The sequence below is a fragment of the Protopterus annectens genome, chromosome 3.part1 (assembly GCF_019279795.1).
Source record: "Protopterus annectens isolate FY-2018-M chromosome 3.part1, PAN1.0, whole genome shotgun sequence".
In the NCBI taxonomy this organism is placed as follows: Eukaryota; Metazoa; Chordata; order Ceratodontiformes; family Protopteridae; genus Protopterus; species Protopterus annectens.
In genome coordinates, this window is record NC_056732.1 from 539,825,909 (window position 1) to 539,850,981 (window position 25,073).

A 25,073-nucleotide genomic window follows, 5' to 3' on the forward strand; every position below is an offset into this window, starting at 1 on the left:
CCAAGGTGAAAAATCCTTTACTAATGCACTCTGTGGGCACCTACAAGAATGTATGGATCATGCTATCCCAAGCAAAACCAAGACTCACTCCTCCAAGAAAAGGAAACCAGTCTGGTGGACCCCTGCCATAAACAAGCTATACAACAGAAGGAGGAAATTAGTACAGAAAAAGAGTAAAATCCCAAGAAGGTAAGATCAGTATCAGCAAGAAACTATGATCCCTCATAAAATCATCCAAGGTGAGCTTCGAAAGAAAAATTGCCAAGGACTCCAAAGATAACCACAAGCTATTCTTTAGCTATGTCAAGAATCTAAGTGGCAATTCTCAGATCTGCTCAGAGTTAGTGCAGAATGGCAGAAAATACACTGAACCGACCAATATCGCCAACATCCTGACAGACAGATTCAGTGCAAACTTCATCCGCCCTTTCACCCCCAAAAGGGCCCATAACCATACGAGAAGAATGTAGTGCCCCTGAAATCACAGGCACTCAGGTTAAAACAGCCCTCTCCAAAGCCAAAAACACAGCATCAATGAGACCGGACAGTGTCCCAGGCTGCGTCCTACACAAGCTCAAAGATGAACTTACTCCTCACCTAAACACACTGTTCAAACTCAGCCTCTGTACAGGCTACATCCCCATAGAGTAGCACACAGCAACGGTTATTCCAGTCCACAAAGGTGGAGCCACAACAGACTCTGGGAACTATCGCCCTATAAGCCTGACTAGCTTGTTCTGCAAGGCTATGGACGCACCATCATGGATCTCATTAACAGAGACATTGGAAACCACCAAACACTGGACGCTACCCAGTTCATCTTTGTTAAGGGCAGATCATGCCTCCTAAACCTGGTGAACTTCTTTGAGACAGTTACCAAAGCTATAGACGAGGGAAAGGGGGTCCACACAGCCTATCTAGACCTCACAAAGGCCTTCAACACCATTCCATGTTCTGGTATTATAGACAAGCTCACCAGCCTGAACATAAACCCCTACGTCATGAGATGGGTTGCTAACTGGCTCACGGACAGAACCCACATGGTAAGAGTTGCAGGAGCTAGGTCTGAATCTAAACCAGTTACAAGTGGCGTTCCCCAGGGCTCAGTCCTAGGAACCCTCCTGTTCGGCATATACTTCTCAGAGGTACAGGCAAGCACAGGAGGTCTATGGCTGACCAAGTTCACAGATGACTGCAAATTAGGGGCTATAATTGACTAACCGGCTGACACAGACATCCTCCAAAAAGGTCTCACTGAGACAGATACCTGTTGTCAAAACCATGGCCTCAAGCTAAATGCCAAAGTGCATAGTCATCCCTTTTGGAAAAAACAAAGTACCCACAAACTACCACATAAGTGGTATCCCCCTAAATACGGAAGATGTAATAAGGAATCTGGGGAGCCAAGTAGATAGTAATCTGTCCTCGGATAATCACACTGCCAAAGTAGTTAGAAAATCCTTCTATGTGGCCCACCTAATCACAAAAGGGTTAGCATCCAAATCAAAAGAGGTCATTGTGCCCCTCTACGCATCACTCTTCAGACCCATTATAGAGTACAACATCCCATTTGGGATGTACCTTACAAGACACCTGCAACAGCTGGAAAGACCACAGAAATACCTCACCAAGAGGATCACTGGCCTCAAACAGATGCCCTATGCAGCTCGACTGAAGAAACTCCAGCTGTACTCGGTTGCATACCGCCTACTCAGAGGTGATCTATGCCTGACAAACAAGGCCATGTCCAACCCAGAATTGATGGACATGCTCCACCTAAAGAAAACCATATCTCCTCAAGCCACATGCTCTAGGGGTCTAAACCTCACCACAACAATAAATAGGACAAGCTGGAGGGATAGATTCCTGTCCCAGAGACGTCCCATGCTCTGGAACAAGATTCTAATCTACATTAGGCAGAGCTCCTCAATAACACTCTTCAAGAGAAACCTTGACGAGTGGATGGAAACAGAAAGTTTACCCCGGGGATCACTTCAGTGGCTCTGCTGGACAGAGGCGCATGAAACTAATTTAAGGGGGCGGCAAAAGCCAACACAATTCCGGCTAGGCTTATAAATGCCTTAGGGCAGATAGCCTAGTACCTACCTACCTATGAACCTATGAACCTAAGATGTGGACATATGAGGATGAGGTAATCCATTACAGCTTTGACAGTCCTAAACTACAGTCCACAGTTAATCACTGTATCATCTGAATGAAGACCATCTTTTGCCAGCATGAATTCAGAGGATACAGTCCTTCCTTGAGCCCATATCCAATGGATTTCAAAAGGAAAGCAATCCAATTAACAATCAACACAACTGATAACTGTGGCACTGGCTACCAAAAAACAATGCACTCGTACCAGTAGATATGTTATTATTGTATTTTATGTGTAATCTTTGCTGTTGTTGCCATCTTTCATTGTTGTGTAATAGTATGTTTATTTTGATTGAACAGATGAATCAGGGTTGCCTTAGTTTACAAGTGTACATGTATTCAAGTAAAATACATGTGACAGAGGAAATATTGTATACTACCTTACATCATCTGCATAATTAGGCTTGATAACCTACCTCTACTCTACACAGGACCTATACATCCTTGTGTCGCACACGTTTCAGCCAGTTTCAGATGGTTCTGCATGTCTATGACTTGGAACACCACATATATGTGCCTTCACGTCTACTCCATACTTGTACTGTTGTTACTATTTCTTTACATAACACTGACACGCATCACAAGGCTCAACATGGAACAACTAAATAGTTTAGCAGTCTCTCCTACATGGTTTGGTAACGTGTGCAACTTTCAACAAGCCAACATTCATGGTATATCCCTGTAAGCCTGCTAACTTGCACCTTGTTTCTGTTTTTTAATTTCTGCTTTTTCTATATGCATTTTGTAGTATTATTTTCATATTGTTTTTCCTGATGTATAAATTTGTTCTAATATTACAGGAGGGCTAATGCATGTAGGCAGTATGCCCATCAAAGCTCAAACATAAAACTATGCAGATTTCATTCACACAAAGCATTAGTATGTATGTACGTACAAGCTTTGCCCCTTTACTTCCCAGTTGCACTGCCCCATGCTCAATATCTTCACACTCATTACACTCTTACAACATTCAGTCAGGCTGCATTAGGCTGTAGGTAGAACTGTGCCTCCCTTCAATGTTCTAAAGAAGGACTCAGTAAACCACTTATTTGGCTCCAAATTGCACATAGTACTTTTTGCTGAGCAGAGTAACTGGATCCTACTGATTATATGAGGCAAGAATTTTCTAAAACAAATGTATGTTTAGGAGTACCTGATAAAAGACACATGTACACTAAGAATGTCTTTGCTAAAAAACAGAGTTTAGATGTAAGGTAGGACTAGGGAATGAAAGTAACAGAGGTAAGTAATCTTGTGCATCTATTTCAAAGGATCAAGATTTCACAACCTCAAACCTCTGATCTATGAAGACCAAATGATCAAAGTTGTGAAATATCAAATTTTGTAAATGGAAATTGCTTTTCAGTGTGGAATGGGAAATTTACCATTCGCTTTACTGTAGTGTGATCTTGGAGTTGGTATATTTAAGTAGCAGGGGGTGTTGGGGTTGCAGGGTGGCTTGCCCCCTGCAAAAACGTGAAAGAAGACATTTTTATCTGTTATTTATTTTTTTTTTTGATATTTCACAACATCAAACATCTGGTCTTCGATGATTAGAGGTTCGATGTTGTAAAATTTCGATCCTTTGAAGTAGACCTGCTAAAACTATCTTTTGTATAATTATCACTGCTTCCTTTTAGTTTAACTATAATCATCATTACTATTCCACAGTTTCAGGTAATAAAACTCTGCGCATAGTTTCATCATCTCCTCAGTTTGTAGTCAGCCATCTTGCATTGCAAGACAGCAAATCCATTTTCCAAATGTTTACTGTAAAATATAGGATGAACCTGCTCTGTATGATATATGAGTGATCTCGTCTCAAAAATGTCATGCAGCAATCCCTTAAAAAGGTAACACTGGAAGTTAAAATTAAGAACTTCTGGTACTAATATTCACTTGTAAAATTTTTATTATATGGATGAACAATTTAATGTCTAGAGAATGGCAACATGCTTAGACATTCCTACACAGCTGACTGCCTTAATTCATGCAATTCCCCCTAATTCATTCATTCCCTGGCTGTTGTTAATGGGCCCTTTAAGTCTTTGCTCTTACTGGGCACGGGAGTTAATTTCTTGAATCAATGCGGTTCTCAGTTTCTATAACATACTCTCTTTAAGTATACATAAGATAAAATGTTTCTAGGTAGAAAAGACAAAATTATAGCTATAATGCTGTTTCTTCTCTAGAAGCAATACATTCCCTCTTTCAAACTTTTCACATGGGGTCTTTGCCATCCACACTTTCTTAAATGTGTACGTTGGTGCAGCGGTAGTGTTGCCGCCTCACAGCAAGAGGTTCTCCCATTCGATTCTCAGCTGGAGCACCTTCTGTGTGGAGTCTGCATACCCTCCCTGTGGTCGAGTGTCATTCGAAAGACATGTGTGAATGGGCGTGCCTTCGTTGAAGTTTGGACGTCGGGCTGGCACCTCAGCACAGTAAAAATCCACTGCCAATCATTAGTGGACTGGAGTTCCGCTGTGGCGACCCCTAACTGTGAAAAGCCGAAAGAAGAACAACTTTCTTAAATGTGTACAGCAGACACTAAGCTCACTGTGCTTTGAGGTTAAGAAACACAATAGTAACTTGCTGTTTTAGTATATTTCAGAATTAATATCTATAGCATGTCTAACAGATGACTATTACAAGTTTTATTAATCTGGTGATATTGGTTGACATTCTGAACACTATTTTAAGGCATTTCATCAAAATTAAAGTGATTAAACAAAAACTTCACTCTTTTATGTGCTTATGTACTTTATCCTTTCTAGGGGGGGTTCATCTTATAATAACAGCCTTACATAGGTATGCACCAACAAAGCAAAATTACCTTTAATGTGTTCAATATCCATTACAGCTGCAATAAGCAGCTAATAAGTTGCCATGTTTTGTGTAACTGAATACAATTTTGTGATATTCGGTGTAGGAATCTGTCCCAGCCTCCATGACATATCTCAACCTATGTAGTTCAGAATAAAGCATAACTGATACTACACATCTGTTAGAAACATACTATGAAGCGAGAACTGCCAGTCTCAGGTCACAGAGAAGCGCAGACTGGGAAACATGACTTGGATTTTCAGCTTAATAAGAAACTGTGAGAGATGGTTGTGGAAGGTACTGGAACTACAATTGAAGAAACCTGTAATTTAGCTATTCTGTCTTGAACAATGTAGAAATGCTCTATGAAATGTTGTTTAGAAGCTCTCACTTAACAGAAATAAAATATAGTCTGTATGAAAAGAAAATTTGCAACTGTCTCCAGGGATACTGAAAGACAGCAGTGATTCACAATACAGTCACTATGAGTGAATGCAGACACAAAGCACTCGGGTCCAAAATTTATTATATGATGACATAATGGGGTTCTGAGAAAGCAAGAAAGTGTTACTCAAAAACAAAATCAATTGGTATGACTGCAGTCATCAGGTCATTTGGAGGTAAAACAAATTATAAATTATAAAGTAACATTAACTGCTAACAATAATACAGTTTGCCCAGTAATTTGAAAGACATAATGATATACAGTATTCAGTGTACAGCATGGAGCAGAACCTTACCTAGCAGTAGAGCTCACTTTTGGACTTAACTGATACCTTTTAACCATTCTTTAAGTATCTTACATTATGGCACACAGTGGAAATTGCTGTTCATTTAGATATCGTGCAATACATCCACTAACCATTATTTCAGACTGACCTAACATGACAGTATTAGTGTTCTCACTTTCTCTTCCTTACTTAATAGATTGTCTGAAATCATTTGAAATTGTGGTTAAGCATCATATTCTACAGCTGTGCAGCCTGACAATAAATTGTAACACTCATATCTGGAATTCCTGAGGCCATCTCATTGCACCTGAGTGCACTGCTTGTGGTGATTGGGCAATATTGCAGAGGTAGAAGAGAAGGAAAGCTTACAAACAAGGGGCCTATTCTCATTTCCCAGTGGTTGGAAGGGGAAGGGCATATTGCAAAGCTGGTACCTAAATAAGATACCCAGGATTCATACGTCTCCAGTATCAAGTCTACATACATGTGGTGAATTAAATGAGAATGTACATGACAAATGGCTAGTCCCATCATGCATCATGCAATGCTTTTATGCATGCATAGCCTTCTGGGAAGGATCTGGAAACATAAAAGAAGAAAGCAAAAATGGAGGGTGTAAAACAAGAAATTGTCTTGTCTTGTGTCTGGGACAGCAGCCACTGCGGTCATCCCTTACAGGAGGACACCTGTTAAAGATCCAATCCTCTAACCTTCACCAGAAAATGGTGTACACCAAGACATAACAGGGAGCTCAAGAAAGTAAGTTATCCTACATAGTCATATACAATAGAAAGGAAGAAATTGTAAATCACACTCTTGAAACTGATGACAAGGGTATGAACTTTTGAAAGCATGCAGGCACCCAAAAAAAATTTTAGAATTTGAAATGTCTTGAACTCGGCACCGTAAAAATCCACTGCCAATCATTAGCAGACCGGAGTTCTGCTGTGACGACCCCTAACCTGGAAAAGGTGAAAGACATTACTATTTTTCTTTACTTGGCAGACCAATCAGCTTTTCTCCCTAGCCCTAAATCAGGCAAAATACAATATGTATCCTATAGACATCTATCAGACACAAGGACTGCTTTGCCATTTTATATGATTTTGGAAAGCTTGTGTAACTGATTACTTAAAATTACATTTCAGATACTTAATTACTGCATCTCAGCCTGTTGTGCAATGATGATTACACTATTTAATATAACATCATTATTAATGTTCAGTTTATATACTGCCAGTATTTCTTTCAGTTTACCTATGTTCATCGTGTTCCATGCTAGCAAGCAGATGTATTAACTCATGCCTGCCTCCCATTCTTACCTGTTGGTATAGGTTTTCCCAAAAATCCTGTGTCATTAAACGAAATAATGCCAGGAAGGCCCATCCAAAGGTGTCAAAGCTGGTATAGCCGTAGTTGGGATTTTCTCCAGCTTTTATGCATGCATATCCTTCTGGGCAGGCTCTGGAAACATAAAAGAAAGCAAGATATTTATGTTACACTAACACTATCATAATTCCCTGTGATGTTCTTGTCCGTTGTTGTCCTCTTTGCAAATCATGTAGCATTTAAAAATGATTGACCTGCAACAAGTAATTAGTTCAAATGGAATAACATGAAGTTTGGAACTATATGATATACTGAGGCAAAAATCAGGAACTGCAAATTTTTATTTGCAAAACAGATGCCTCTATCACACCTTCAGGAACTAATTTCTAATAAGACACATATTTAATGATGGGCAACATCCATCTTGTTCAATTTCTCTCATCATAAGAAATGGCAGTATTACCTAGTGGTCAGAATAACACATGTACAGTCCACATAGTTTGTCAAAATACTTGTACAGTAAGAAAACAGTACAATAATACAAATATCTGGTATAGTACTCTCTTTGGAATAGCTGATTATGACTGTCAAACCTGTAAATGAGTTCACTTGGTCAATTACCATATTTGTATAAATGTTATGGTGCATCCTTGTACCACATTGTATGGACAAAAGTTTTAAAATTTGATTTTATATAGAAGCACGTCACTTTAAATGAATTGTCTATTGTAATTTAATTGGTTTTAAGAATTTTAATTATTATATCTGTTTTAATTAAATAATTAGATATTGATTTAGTATATAAATGAATTTTCTAAAGGTATAGTTTGTAAGATCTGAAGAAGCATAGAGTATCTACGTGAAAACGCTTGTCTTGTGTACTAAAATTGGATTTTATTGCATCGATTATCACAACTGTGGTGGTTTTGTTGAGCTTTCTTTCTGCATTTTATATTAGGAAAATGAGTGGTATTAAAAAGAAGTACCTTCCTAGTTTAGCCAAAAATGTATAAAATTAGTCACATGCTATTATCAGTTTATATTTTAAAAGCAAACATATGATGTCAGGTCATAGAAACTTGCATCAGTAATAAAAATGCAGAGCTAGGAAAATGCAAGAGTTAATATATGGCTGTCCTTTTGTTGTAAAATGCATCTATTTCAACAACACCACTGAAGACGTTTTGTCAGAAATACTGCTTGTGTTACTGAAGCTAGTGCATGGGAAATAAATGTGTTTTAATGTCTATCATATTTTAAGCTCCAGGTTTATGAGAGAGAGAGAGAGAGAGAGAGAGAGAGAGAGAGAGAGAGAGAGAGAGAGAGAGAGAGAGAGAGAGAGAGAGAGGTTATACATCGCATCAAAAAAGAATTCCCTGGTAATTGTTCAATGAAGCCACATGAGAACTCAATGAGAGGTACTTTAGTCATATCAGGTTACATGCGTTGTATTGTCATACAGACTCATCACTAGCATACAACAAACCTCATTCTAGTTTAACAAACATACTATAAGTATTACACATCAATAGTCAGGAAATTATAAACTGATGAAATAAGCACTTTAAAATAGTTGCTGGTTGCAAGTCTAAGAGAGGAGACACCTATCATTTAGTAATGAACAAACAGATGGCAGTGGGAGAAATAAGCAATAATAGCCAATATGGCGGCCATTGCAGTAGAATAACAAACTGCCATGAAGTATTATTGAGTACAGAAAAGCCACTCAAACCCTAGAAGATCCATTATTTCCCAGTAATGGCCATTTATTGTTGCATTTAAAATTAGTATAACCAGAAAGATAATTTGATTTTGAAAATATTACCAAAGTGCTACTTTGTACATAGTTTTGATAGTAAATAACTGAAAGGTATATTCAGAATGAAAACTATCAGTTATATGCAGTTGGTTACATATAGTATCTTAGTACTACAATGTTGTCATTAACTCATTTATGAGTGGCTGTCATGGCAGGGTTGGCAGATGGTTCATAAGTTCATAGGTTAACATTAAACTTAGGCTGGTGAGCCATTAAGAAGCTTAACTACATTATCTTTGTAGTAACAAGACAGATTACTTCTGTCTGGAGATGATCATTCACACTTTTGGCGAGCTTGCATTTGCACCTATTAATCCAGGCAATGAGGCTGGTTGTTACCATAGCCATGGAGGTACTTTGCTTCATGTGCACAAGAAGTCTAGTCTAAAGGTAGGGAAGGCAATTGGTAAGAAACGTATAATGCAGGCAGCTATTGTTGATCTAATCATGGTGGATTAGGTCTTAGACAAAAGTGTTTGTTAGATTGTTTGTTTTATTTTGGTGAAGAAGGCCAAAGAGTATAATGTCCTCAAGCCTACCTCTCAGCTTGCAGATACTGAAAATAGGTACAAAGGATCTTGAAAAGTAGGGATATCAGGCCAAAAATGTGGATACCTACTTATAATTTGAATACCAAACAGCATATACTACTCCGAATCGCAAGTTTAAAAACTGCAAATTACCAAAACATAACCATATCGTGAATTATACACAGTGTAAAACATAAGGAATTTAATAAAATATTCAGAAAACTTCTGCCTCACACAGTCACTTATTTTTGTTTCTGAAAATAAGATATGTAAATGGTGGGTCTTCTTTCTTTAAATTATTAGTGCCACCAATATTTTGTCATGCAGTCTTGTTTTCTGTGTACTAAACAGCTGTAAAATCAAATGTGATAGGTGGTAAGATTGAGAAAATCATGAAGAAGGGATAAATCAGACCTGAAGATAGGTGCATACCTGCAACAATAGGTATGGAATGACAAAGGATAAATTAAGCCTGAAAAGAGATGTCTGCTTTCAAGAGCCTGCAAAAGACACAGTAAAGAGGCAGGGATTTTCACATTTTAGGGCAGCTTAAGTGGCTTATTCCAGAATTTTTTTTGTCAGTTATGAATTTGGGGGCCTTTAAAAGTGTACTAGGTTATCGTGTACATTCCAAAATGGTGGCATTGCTGATGTTTAATAGTAGGCCCAATATGGCGGGGGGGTATTAAGAGACAAAGACATCATCTGACCATGATGTGATGGCCTGACAGATGAGCTGGTTAAGAAAAGGGACTTTATAACCACAGCCGAGACATGATGGTCAAAAATGAACTCACTTTCTATGTTTGTGCCGATATTTCTACTAACAGAGTATGTTTTGATTGGATGCCAAAAGTGTGATGACAGGAGGTGGTAGGAGCTTTACAGAAGGTAACTAAGCTACACTTGGCATTTAGGGTGAGTCCATGGCTAACAAACCAGGTACTTGTTTGATCCTGCCCCTATGGGGAAGTATCATGGATGGGAATTAACAACTGCACCCAGTTTGCATGCATTCATAAACTTCCTTAGGTAGAGGTCTTTGATGCCTGATTTCACGTCTGAGAAGTAAAATGTCAAATGAGAGACCCAAAACTAAGCCTTGTGAAACACTGCTAGAGACATCTCTTCATATTGATGAAGCACCTCCAGCCTTAGCAACATGTATTTTATCAGTAAGTCAGTTTGCAATCTAGCAGACAGTGTAAGGATTAACACTGAAACTGGAGAGTTTATCTACCACATTTACAAGGGGAAAAGGTCGAGATAGGCAATGTCAACAGTCTGGCCCTCATCTAAGGCTTTTACAAACATGTCAAAGAAGTGGAAGAGACTAGCTAAACATTATTTGCTTTTAACAAACCAAGTATACACTGTACTCTTATTGTGGCACAAGGTGTAAGTGAAGTTAGTTTAGAGAAATTTATCAAATGCTATTTTTTTTTAATTGCAAAAGAGATTATTTCAAGCAGTGCTCATACAAAACATTTAACACACAAGCCCAGTAGTTTTAGTGACTTCACATATGTATTGTACAGATTTTTCAAAAAGCAAGATCAGCAACATAAGCCACAGGAAAACTGCCACACTTTTCTTCAATGCGTACATAAATTGCCTGCTTCATGGTCACTTCTGATAAGTTCATATCAGTATGTCTTATTAGATGGTAGTGTCCATATAGGCTTATAAAAAAAAATAAAATAGATGATGTTATGCCATGTGCCCCCCCCCCCCCATGTGACATCAGTAAGTACAACACAAACAATCCAATATTAGCAATGATTACATCACTAAGCATTTAGCTTGCACAACTGCTGGACCATAACACTGAAAATAAATATTTTACTGATACAGTTTAAGTGATTAAACTTCTTTACTATTGTCATTTCTTTGAAGGACTGTTCCCAAAATACTGATTGTTTTGGCTATGTTTGATTGCTATATATAAATGTCTGGAAGCCCAGAACAGTGTGATATTTTTTGTTAAAATTTCAGAGAATGTTACTAACAAAATTACCCTACCAGAAGAAATGTAATTGTTATGATACAGCAAGTAAAAACAATAAAAAATATCAATTCTAGAAGAAAAGTATGCTTTCTTAGGTCTGAAATCACAGCCCAACATAAATATATTTCTGATAGCTTTTGTATTTGCTACTTTGACAACAACTGACAACAACACTTTATTTTTGCCTCGTACTGTTTTGCACATGTTGTAGTTTGTCAATTTTCAAATGACCATTTTCTCTGAAAGTGAGCTTAACTTCAAATAATTTCTCTGTCTGCTTTTAGCACAATTTTTACAAAGACAAAATTGCCAAATGGTCAGAATTATACTGTGCAGAGTAACCTAATAAGGGAAAACAAACATTAAATTCTCAAATACATACACGCATGCTTGTCTGCATATTTTCCCATAAAAAACACTATCATCAAAATATTACTTTCCCAGAGAAAGGTGTACAATTCCTGGTTCTCATTTCAGAACAACACAGTGGCTAGTGATTTTACTGAAATACATAGTACCTGAATTGCTTGAAATGTACTATGATGCTATAAACCAAAATAAACAAAGCATATCTGAGTGGGTTTGTAAGAATGCAGTCACAGCTAAAAAAAGAAAACTATGAAACTATTGAAATATTCTAATTTCATGTAAATTGTATATATATATATATATATATATATATATATATATATATACATATATTATTTCTTCATCGTGCCTATGTTACTTTTAATTCTAAATTGGACAGGGGGTCAATTATAATTCCAGTGATAAAAAACTTCCCTATACAAGATAACTGTAGAAAAAATATCTAGTATACTGACAACTCAGTAGAGATATATTCTAAACTGCTGCTACACAGCTTAGCTTGGGTCGAATTATAAACTACCCCCACAGAAACTAAAGAATTATGCAAAATATCAGACTATATAATACTGAAGACCTCCAACCCCTGTGTGTTTGGTATATCTATGTAAAAGACCATAGTTTTTTCAGGGTTTAAGAGTTAATAATGCAATTTAAATTTCATAGAATTATTATAGGATAATCATGCACAAAAAATCAAGACTCCTATTCTACTTTTAGGGATTTCAATGAAGCTCAGTGTTGAATATGACCCCTTTATATTGACTGCTTCTAACCATGGAAGCTGAGCTTAAAGACTTCTGGATAAGTACTGCATATTTCATCTTGAGTGGAAGTCATGGTCTACCCAAAGGAAAAGAATAATAATGTAAAATGTCAGACTGAAAGAGAAAGCCTATGAAAGCCTGCATTTGGTAAGTACATGTTAAAGGTCATACATCAGTCCATTCTTGAGACTTTATTAAGAAACTTTCAGACTGTGATACCACAATGCTGTACTATGTTGGATGCTACCACTTTGGCTAATCTCAAAATATGTGGTGTCAAATTTGTGACTGAAAAAAATATTTTCTTTCTGGTGACTAATATATAACTTTTTCTCCTAATGAAATGGCAGTTTAGAAAAGATATACCCTGTGCTAGTAATGGACAGTTTTACCTAAGCAGAAATCATAAACTTCTAATGGAAACTGAATATAATGCAAAATGTTGGACTCTGGCAGTGAAAGAACAAAGGACCTCCACATTTAGTGCCTATGTATAACACTTCATATTGTCAGTCCTCCTCCAGGCTGTATTAAACAACAGAGAGCGATGGCAAGATGATCACCTAGAAAATGTACTTTGAACTGTGATATTACCCTAAGGGATTTCAGTGTGGCTCACTGGTGAATTTGACCCCATACATTTGTCTGCTTCAAACTATGGAGTGCGTGCCAAGGCATGATACAAAAATCTTTTTTTTCTGAAGAAATATTTTTTTTACCTCTGATGTAATAGCAATTTAGTAAAGATATATTCTGCTGCAGTGCTACATTGTATATATTGAGCCTAAATCACATACCACAACTAGAACTCAAGTATAATAAAAAATGTCAGCGTAAGTAAGTAAACTAATTGCTAGAATTTGCAGGTAATATTACAGTATCATTTGCAGTGTTTTATTTTTCCTATTATAGACAAGCCTGATCAACACTGTATATGTCCAAACAAGCTATGCACATTCTATATTTTTAAATAACTTTTATGTAAGTAATCATATTTTTCTCTCAAGTATGTACACTGCAAACAAATATCTTAGCCATCACTTCCTTCCCAGTATTTTACATTCATTCTGGTATCATATAACTGTATTTTATACATATATGTATATATGTCATAAATGATGTCAAATATGAGCTTTTCTCTCTGGCCTCCTCAGAAAAAGGGTTTTGTCCCAGTCAGGCTTTCACAGTAAAAAAAGATAAATAAATAAGAAAAAATGCTAAAGTGTTTCACTGTGAGAATATAATTTTTGTTTACTTTCACACTCACACTCCACCCAATAAAAATACCAGTCTTCTGTATATAATTGTGATGTCTGATTGGATAGAAAGTGAATGACATAATGGACACAGTATTATCTTTCTGCAGTGGTGGTGCTGCGGTAGCATTGTCGCCTCATAGTAAGATGCTGTCCGGTTCGATTCTCAGCTAGAGTGTCTTCTGCGTGGAGACATGCATGAATGGGCGTACCTTCGTTGAAGGTTGTGCATCAGGCCTGGCAAGCCGATATGTAAAAATCAACTGCCAATGATTAGCGGACCGGAGTTCCACTGTGGCGACCCCTAACCAGAAAAAGCCGAAAGAGACAAACAAACATTATCTTTCTGCTTGCCCAAAACAAACCTTACCAGTGACCATTTAACAGTGATAATACAATTATAATTTGTTTTTTTACACTACACTCATACACCTACACATGCAAAAAAAAAATCTCTGATTTCTCGATTATGAATGAAATGACCACAGTAATTTGTTTCAACCCGTTGCTGTCACACACAAGCTGTACTAATGACTGTTCCACAGCAATCATGTAAACATTCTTTCTGGCTCACACAGACTGTCCCAAAAGAAAACTAATTTGCCATTCTACTCTTTCATACAACTGCAAATAACGTAAAAGAAACAATGATTATTACTTTACTGCATTTCAACTTGCCATCATCAGCATCCCATTACCACAATCATGGTAATAAATTACATAAAAAAAGAGTGTGTACTACTCCTACTAGTGTTAGTAAATCTGTTTCGGGTCCTGCCGGTATTTATTAAAATATAAATTCTTGCAACAGAAAAACTGCAACAGACCATAGCAGCATCTGCTCCAACTGAAATTTAGTCAAACAATTAGACATTGTTGAGTCAGCACTGAGATCAATCATTCTCAAGTGCTTCCCTCATACATTAGGAGGGCAATGACTGGGCAAGTATGACATTACTATGTAGTGGGAGTGAGAGGTTCTGCCAAGAAAGAGAAAAATATCTCCCTTCCAGATGGTTCTAATTCATTGCATTTTGTGAGGACATTAAGTCATAACCCATACTTCAGGGTTTAAAAATATAAAGTGCCAAAGTCTATTCCACATGGCAGTAACATGTGACAAACACATGTTCTCCAATTTTTTTCCACATTGCTCTAATCAAGTAGCTCTGCCATAATCCCAAGGATGACACGTCTTAAAATCTGGGAACAAACATTTGAAGGAAAAGAAATGTTCTTGCATCGATTATAGTTTGTTCTAGTTGGCTGTGTATATCCCATGAAGCTGTAGGTCAAGAAATGCACTGACCACACACTTTTACTTCATTTTAACTGATTTATCTGCTTCATTAAAATAATCATGATAACAATGCCAGACCATGCCACTCTCTGAATTCCTTTGTTTCTGGTTATAAAGCTTGTTATTGCTGGGTTATACAGAATGTTATGTCTACTGTGGTCATGTATCTTAATACCCTGTTATCTCTTCCCATTCCTGACTTACCTCCAAATAGGGGACAGGTCTCCACAGGATAGAGTTAATACTCAGCTAGAGAACTGTCTTCAAAAACTCATTCAATACATTCCAGACTTTTCAGCTGAATAGCAGAACCATAGTATGCACCTCTGCTGGAGGGACAGGTTCATAACCCAGACACTGCTCATGCTATGGAATAGATTTCCCATACATGTCAAACAGAGCACCTTCCTGACCATCTTCAAGAGAAATCTTAATGAGTGAATGGGAAAGAGAAAATTCACCCCGGGGATAACTCCAGTGGCTCTACTCACAAGAGGCACTGGGAACTAAGGTTGTGTGGCACGATGCCAGGATAATCCTATGGCTAGGCTTGTAAAGGCCCCAGGACCATTATGCTAGTACACACCTATGAACCTGTGTAAACCCCATTTTATACCCTCACCTCCAGAAAGCTGACAAGTCTTCAATCGCCTAACCATGCACTCTTGCAGCTGTCTATTGCTCTTTCACAAGTGATATAACTGAGTAGAAAGTGCTGTGTTCTTATGTCAAAAACTGTTAACATTTCCCAGAATTCTATTCTGGTAATGTACCTTTGGTGTCTGGCACCACTTCCCCTGCCTATCTCTTTCCTATCATGCTTTGCAGTGCATTAATGAATGTTTTGCCACAAACATTCCTTGTACTTCTCAGTTAAGATCAGATCACTGCTATGACATTCACCATGGCTGAAGGAATAACAACTACCTGCAAGCTCTCCTTAACACTGATACCCAGATAATGTATTCAGCATGAACTTAGAGTCAGTACAGTTTTGAGGAAATGGACTGGATGAGTAATTTCCTCAAGGAAAAAAACAAACAAACAAACATAATCAACAATAATTAAGTATTGCAAAGTACAGATGTATGACACATAAATAGGATGGTAGTTTCTTCTAATAGCTGTACTTTATGGGTTGTTTTCAGTTGTTCCTAAGTGAATACATTAAGAATGAGTGTGGTTCTGCAGTTGAAAAAGTCACCTAAAGTTACTGAGACTCTTCAGTATTCCCAATTATTTCTGACTGTCTGGCTACAAGGAACTGTCTTTGTATAATGGATAGCAGCTCTTTAGCTGAACTTATGGAAAACCACAAGAAGGCACCCTAGAATATATTGCCACTCTCCCTGAAATATTTCTTGCGCTCCTAGGGGTGGGAGGATGGCAGAATGGTTAAGGTGTTTACCTTGCAGACACAAGGTGCAGGGTCTGATTCTCACATGGGGTAATTGGCTAGGCTTAAAATGGGCCACAAGGGCAATTAGCCTAGTACTAATCTATGAACCTATGAACAACCAGGACTAGGATAACTAATTGTGGACAAAAATGAGTGGTCACTAAGGACATATGGAAAAACATCATGTGGTTTACACACACACACACACACACACACACACACACACACACTGTTCTGTACTGACATAGAAAGTAACAAAAACAATAACAAAGTGAATCAACATGTACTGGAACAGAAGAAAAAGTTTGAGAAAAAAATCTCAGAAACCAAAGTTATCAGTTTTAATAGATGAATGTCTGCCACAACAGTGCAGTATTTTTAAGGGAACTGAAGCAAGTACCATAGACTTGACATCAGATTAGTTCCAGGAATTTGTGCTGGGCAAATACAATTTCACCTTCAGAAAAGCTGGAGTGAGAATGATGCTGTCAGCTACTGATAGGATAGCCTTAGGTCACCAAGGGACTTGCTGTTTAATTACTGCTATAAAAGAAGGTTGCGAACCTTAACAAATTATTTTATTCATTATCTGGAACTTGGACACCAGTGAACAATGAGCAGTTAATTATAAATGTCTTCACATCAGAGTAGTACGCAGTGTGCAGATTAATAGCACAAAAATACGACTGCACAGGCAATATAAAAAGCTAATACAAAGTAATATTAATATGCTTAAACTGAATCTTACAACATGATGCAGCATTACTTCCATTAATACACACTGACCTAAATTCTCAGAGCTTGTCTGGGATACATACTGGAGGCACTCAGAATTGAAATATGACAGCCTGTTCATAAGAATGCAGTTTTTCAAAATTTTCAGATTACATGAGAGGAGGCTTGGGAAGGCTGGCAATAGAGAGAACAGATGAACTAGGTAACTAAAGCACAGAAAATGATCCCCATGACTGACTAAAACTTGTCTGGGGCACTTCTGAGCAGTTACTGCATTAAATAGGAAGGTACTCAAAATGTTAGCATATATGGTAGCCCAAAAAACACTTGCTATGGGAGGTGGGTAAGTACAGCTAAAAGCCACTGATGATGATTATGCTGCTTGAGTTCTCTCAGTCGCTAAATGCAGAGGTTTGACTCCCATCATTTCTTATTTGCATAATAAGAGAAATCACTTAGCCAAGCAATTGCCCAGTTGCCCAGATCACTTCAAAAAAATAAAAAGAAACAAATCTACAAATTTGTCTGACTTATCTGGTTAACATGTAAATGAAATCACTGTAAATATTATTACAGATGAGAACTAGCCTAAGAATGGTTTGATTAGACAGATGATGGTGATAAGACAACTAAAAAAGTATATGTCATAAAAACTAAAGTCAGCAAGCATTAATTAATATAAAAATGGATAAAATCAAGAACCAGTTACGGGCATTAATATCACTAATAAAGGTTTGCTTGCCTTTCTAAAACATTTGACAGACCACAATAAATTGAATCATAAACAAGTCTAGAGCTGACAGCCATGGAGGATGCAAATAGTAATTCTGTAGTGCATGGAGCATAGTGATTATGCCCTGATATTCAGAAAAAGGCAAATCAGTTAAGTTCTGCTAGAGTATGAGACCCAATCTTGGGCTGAATTTCTTGGCATCTGTGTCTTGAACACATAATAAGCAGGTTATGATCGTTGACCTGCTCATCTGTGTCTTGAACACATAATAAGCAGGTTATGATCGTTGACCTGCTCATCTGTGTCTTGAACACATAATAAGCAGGTTATGATCGTTGACCTGCTCATCTGTGTCTTGAACACATAATAAGCAGGTTATGATCAGTGACCTGCTTATCTGTGCCTCGAACACATAATAAGCAGGTTATGATTGGTGACCGGCATATAATCTTCTATGTTAAAAAATGTCACGCTGGTTAGAGGTAGGGGAAGTAGCCTTTTGGTATGTTGTCTCTTATTTCTGGGACTTCATCCTTTTCATATGTGTCAGAGACTGGATGCAATCAAATGCAGGTGCTCTACTTTTACCCCTGACAGTTGCCTTCCTTATCTACAGGGTATCCTCCAGTCTTTTTTCAACAGTTGCTTTTTAATCCAAAGGATAGGAATGTGAGAAAGCAAAGCAAGTACTGGTAGAAAGGGTAAAGCTTGCCAGGTTGTTTATTCTATTTTTTTACTGACCATCTGTGCATGCTGATTAAATGTACAGTAGCATCAGACAAGACAAGGGCTGAGAAACATCGCTGAAATGCAGACAACAAGCAGCACACATAAGTAGTAGGCTAAGTGCTTTTGCAGTCATTTTAAGCTCAGCCAATTATTTCCTTTTCAAAGGCGAGAATCAAACTCTGTACCATTTGTCTATGAGGTAAATAACTTAAACAGACATTATGCCAAACTCCAACAACTGAGTGCTGAGGACAAGGCTTGATCAAAACCACATGCCTAGTCAGTATGAGAAGGTTTCACAATCCTGAAGCTAAAAGCTTGGCATCGACAGACAGATGTGACAATATTGGCATACCAAAATCTCAAACATCAGATAACTGAAACTTCAAACATCCAACCGTCTTTTCTCCTAAATGCCAGTAAAACAAAAACTGGATTTTGGGGGGGATCAAGACCCCCCCTTCACCCTCCACACCCACTGCTTATTATATATACCTGCTCTGACAGCACACCACCTTGGGGTAAGGGCAGACACACAATCTCAAGAAATACAGCCATAGACAGATAGATAGATAGATAGATAAATAGATAGATAGATAAACAAAGACAGATATATTGACAGATACATACTTTCTCCTTGGCTTAGCTTTTCCACTTACCAAGTTAACAACATATAAAAAATAACTGACAAATGTATAACTATATATATATATATATATATATATATATATATATATATATACATATACACACACACACACACACACACACACACATACATACCTGTATACATATATATATATATATATATATATATATATATATATATATATAGTACTGCGGTGGTGGTGCTGCAGTAGTGTTGTCGCCTCACAGTAAGACGTTGTCCTGTTCGATTCTCAGCTAGAGCGCCTTCTGTGTGGAGACATGCGTGAATGGGTGTACCTTTGTTGAAGGTTGTGCATCAGGCCTGGCAACTCGGCAAGTAAAAATCTACTGCCAATCATTAGTGGACCAGAGTTCCACTGTGGCGACCCCTAACCGAGAAAAGCTGAAAGACACAACAACAACTATATATATATATATATATATATATGTATACACACACACACACACACACACACACACACACACATATATACACTCATACATACATATATACATACATGCACAGACAGAGACATGCCTCATTTCTTAGCAATGGGAAGATAAAGGCATTTGTATGCGCTAGTAAAGTATACACCAGTATTTACAGCAGACTGCGTAAGCCTTTTTAGCTGTTCATATCAAGTTGTTACCTATTGCTAGCTATATGTACAGAATTACTAGTAATAACAGGAGAATGCTGTCTTCTTTAAAGGTCAGAATGTGTGAGCTTTTCTTAGTTAAAGAAGACTAGCTTATTAATACTGAGGGTCATGGGTTTTACATAGTAGCCTTGGTCATGTACATTTGACCAAGATTCCTCCAAGTCAAAAGGTAATTTGTTTAGTTTATCAGATGCAGGGTTTGAGTCATGCATTTCCTGGCAAGTGAGTGAGACTGAGAACATAAGAGTCTGATGATTGATTAAATGTCTGAATGAATGGATGACAGATGGATAGAAGAGACAAGTGAAGAAGAACTTTACTTCCTACAGAGGTGTTTAGTGGAGGAATTATGTAGTAAGTGGACTAGAAGAAACATTGCAGCTGACTAAAGTAGAAAATAAGGCAAGTAGGGAAAATTTATGGAGAAAGACAACTGCAGTTCAGAGAAAAGGCAACTCAAGGAAGAGTTACTGATCAGGCAACAAAGCCTGCGGAACTGGGATATGAGGTGAGCAAACCTACTAAGGTATATGAACACATCTGCTTGGTACAACAAAAGACATAAATGCACAGTCCCTGTAAGTACAGTATATATATATATATATATATATATATATATATATATATATATATATATATATATATATATATATATGTATGCAGCATGCTGGGAGTTAAGCAACAGCATATTTAGCATCTAAAGGCACACACATTATCTCCTAACTCAGTTTAATTGTAAAAGCAAAGTAAAATCATCCTAAGGGGATATTTATTTACTTAGCTAGTGTCTTTGTTGATTGGACAAGTGAACTGGCTGAAGGACATTTTTCAGATGTGATGAAGGATAAAGGCATATTGTAAATATAAGGTACACAAGATGCAATGATAACTGACCCAGTAGTATAGGAATATGTGAAGAGCAAAACAGGACAGATGACGTTAACTTGTGCAGACTCTAGAATAGCTGCAGTAAAAATAAATGAATAAATACACCATCCAAGAGACAAAATAGTGAAAATCCATCCAAGCAATAAAATGACAGATTTAAAATCAGACTGTGCCACACCTCGTCCTGTGGTATTGAAGAATGAATCCCTTGGAGATAACGAAAATGGTCGCCGGATAGACTGCTCCCTATTCACTGAGCTCCTCAATACTCTGATACTACCAGCAAATTTTAATAACTTTTAAGAGAATTTTTTCCACAGTTTTTTTCTACAGAAATTATCTCTGGTATATCTTCTTCATTCTGGGTTTATTCATTTTTGGAAAAAGTGCAACTTTTATATTATTTTACCTCAGACTATCTTTTGGCCTCAACAGTCTCTGGACACATGCACTATAGAAGCTCCTATCTGAGTCAGTATTCCTGTTTTCACACCTCTTTTCTGGGCATGGCTGGCAACTCTGACTCCATGGAGACGCAGACAACCAAGGCCAAATTCTCCTCTATGCTTTCTCCAGAAAAGGACTCTGGCTCTAAAAGATTAAGAACCACCAAACAAGCTACTGAGAACATTAAAGTAAGTACTAAAGATAAAAATGACTCCAGTTTTCATTTAGATGATTTGAAAATGGCACTACAGCCCATTCAAAGTGCTATTCAGTCTTTTTCTGAACAATTTACTGACTTTGGTAAAACTCTAAGACAGATTAATGACAGAATGGACATAATTGAAAATAAAAATCTGGATATGGAAATAAGAGCAGACTCCACAGAACGTGATTTAAAATCCAAAGATGTTCTCATTACAGAAATACAAGCCAAATTACTGGATTTAGAGGCAAGGAGTCGCAGGAATAAAATAATAATTAGAGGATTACCGGAATCTTATGAAAACTAAAACTTAATTTCAGTGACTAAACAAATATTTGATGCATTACTTAACTTTGAGACAACTACTAACACCTTAATTGTTGAAAGAGTGCATAGAGCCCTGCGTGCCAGACAAGACTCTACTTTACCTCGGATTATTTATACAAGATTACTAAATTACCAGGACACTCAAAGTATTTTAGAAGCAGCCAAGAGTAAGAAATATCTCATCTGGAATAAATATAAGCTGACTTTTTCACAGGATTTACCTCCACAAATAAAACTGAACAGACAAAAATTATCACCTTATTGTGCTGACCTAATCAAAAAGGGAATAAAATTTAGAATGAGGTATCCAAACACACTTTCTTTTAGTTATAATGACAGACGTTATATGGCTTCAGCACCTCAAGAAGCTAAGGATATCTTTTTGAAATTATTCAAAATCCTTCCTGACACAGTCATACAAAAGTAATTCTCCTAACCATTGTAAGTACTTTGGAATTTAACTGGTGATTTTACATGACATTGTAAATATTCTTTAAATAACAGAAGTTATGACAAGCTTTACCACACGAATAAACACTCTGACTTTATAGTGTGTAATATCTGTTTTTATTGGTTTATAGAGATGATAATATCTTAAACATCTTTATTCCAATATATGAAGGTGCCATAATTTTTGAGAAACTCCATTATAGTTTGTTTATGTGGATATATGATTTTCTGTATGAAATATCACCCAAACAGAATGGAGGGAAAATCTTCTAGACTCTCGTGCTAAAGTAGCGCCACCAACCTTGTTAGAGTTCTGTTGTTTTGTTTTCTGTTCATAGTCTCAAATCATTTTCCCTCCTGTTTTGCCTGCATGATGACGTTATGATTCCCAAGGAAACTGTGACATGTTCGTCCTGTTGAAATCATCCTGAGCTTGTTACGAGGTCAGGATGCTTCCCATGGACGTACGGAGGTTTTGCTGCCTCTGTGCCTGTGATGCAGGCTATTTATCAGCCTGACTATGAATTAACTTCCCTTTACATGTTCCATTACCTCAGTATGTTGTGCATTGAGTCAAGCATTTATCTTTATACTGTTTTATATATTCTAGTTAGTGCTCTAGGCACATAATTTTAAATGTGTTTTCTGATCACTAAATACAATGACTTCCTGGTTTCGTACTGTTGTACCTGATGACAACTGCTAAGACTCTGCGCAGTTGACTGCAACTGATTAATCCATCACGAAGTTTTGCAAGTAAGTTATTTTCTCTCGCTCAGGATGGCTATTCTGATTTATCCACTGCAAGAAGCTTGTTACAAGGTCAGGAAGCCTTCACGGACGCTGGAGGCTTTGCTGCCTCTGTGCCTGTGAAGCAGGCTATTTATCTGCCTGACTCTGATTTAACTTCTCTTTACATATTCCATTACCTCAGTATGTTGTGCATTGAGTCAAGCATTCATGTTTATATTGTTTCATATATTCTAGTTAGCCTAGGCATAATTTTAAATGTGTTTTATTTTATTTTTATCTGTTTCACACTGAACCTGGGATAGTGATTAACTAACTAGGGGTCTGTTATTTGCTGTTGATCCTTCATTATAAACAAATAATAAGTCTTTTATTCAAGTTTAGGAATTTATATGTCACTTGTACTATTTGAATTTATATTTTTAGACATAGTTGCTAAGGGCTATATGATGCCTTTGTTATAAATTCTAATGTGTATGATTCAAACACCTGAATGATAAATTTATATATAATAAAATATAAGAACAACATGATACATAAAGAGGCTCTCATTTATTTTTATAATAACATGCTATATATTTTATTAATTTTTGAATGGATTTTAGATGTCACATGATGTCATTTTTATAGTAGGACTTTAGACTAGTTTGGTTAGTATTCTTACTATTTAGACACCACATTTACTAGAGCCTTACTAATTAATTTAATCTAAGTGAAGAAGATTAATTAGTGTTAACTGTTTAGATATATTATTAACATAAAAATATTACAATTTTATATTTAACTGACAATACTCCATTTCATTAAACTACATATATTTTTAAGGTTTATGACATACATTTAACCTTTTTCATATACATTTATGATTATCAGTGTTTAGCCATATTATTGTTTTATTAACTATATTTATGTTCCACTATATCTCCTTACAAATTCATATCATAATGCTGTTTTAGCATGGTTTATTTACATTCATTACAATCATATTTACCTGTATAGGAGCTTGTGAATATACAGATGAGTAGGGAATGTGTATGCCGGGCATTTTGTGTTTTGATAGATATGTAAATATGTTTAGTTTTGATAACTTGTTTATAGTCCTTTTAGGACTTTACATAATTTTCTTTTTATTTTGATGTTAAGGGTGACCATGTACTTACTTCTTTTGTATAGACTTTTTTGTCTTCCTTCTTTCGTTAGGTTAAGGTGGATAGGCACTGGGTTAGGGAAGAAGGAAGAAAATGAGACTACAATGAATCCTATACTGAAACTTATCTGTACTCAGAATAATCATTTTAACAAAATTAAGTTATGTTTGTTCCTTTCTTTCATCTTCTCTTTATTTATAAATTTATTTAGTTTATTCCATCAATATTAATGGACCTTAGATTGACGTATGGTTAATCTGTTAACAATAGATTCCTGGAATGTAAGAGGGATCCAAAATAAAGACAAGAAATCTTTATTGTTTCATTTAATCTATAAATCTCAAGCTCATATATGTTTTTTACAAGAAACACATATACCTAGAGATGATTGGTACAAGGATAAAAATAAAAAATGGATCAAAAAAATAATAGCCTTGGGGGATACCTCTAATTCCAGGGGGGTGGCTATTATAATTAAACAAAAATTTCAGGGGATTATTATTGAAGAAAAATATGACAAGGAGGGTAGATGGTGCTACTTTACTTCTAATATATACAATCTTGATAAACCACTTTTGGTTATAAATTTATACGGTCCTTGTAACCATCAGCATTTGTTTATTTTACAAATATATAATATCCTCTCTTATTACAAAGATCATTATGTTATAGTGGGCGGAGACTGGAATGCTGTAATTAACCCTGACATTGATCGAACTAGTTCTTCCTCTTCATATAATTACCAAGCATCTTCTGCTCTTGAAGATTTAATAATGGATTATAACCGTATAGACCCTTTACAATACATTAAATACTCAAAGAAAAATGATATATATATATATATATACACACTTATTATTCAAAAT

General features: G+C 36.6%; 1 protein-coding gene across 4 annotated transcripts in view; it reads right to left on the reverse strand.

Annotated features, from left to right (window-relative positions):
* LOC122798203 (sodium channel protein type 4 subunit alpha-like) overlaps positions 1–25,073 on the reverse strand; it is a 2,607,519-nt gene that overhangs the window by 1,873,945 nt on the left and 708,501 nt on the right. For all 4 annotated transcript variants that reach the window (XM_044066954.1, XM_044066957.1, XM_044066953.1 and 1 more), the window contains exon 9: positions 7,037–7,178. In XM_044066954.1, the coding sequence (XP_043922889.1) occupies positions 7,037–7,178 (142 nt within the window). The remainder of the gene's footprint in view (positions 1–7,036; positions 7,179–25,073) is intronic.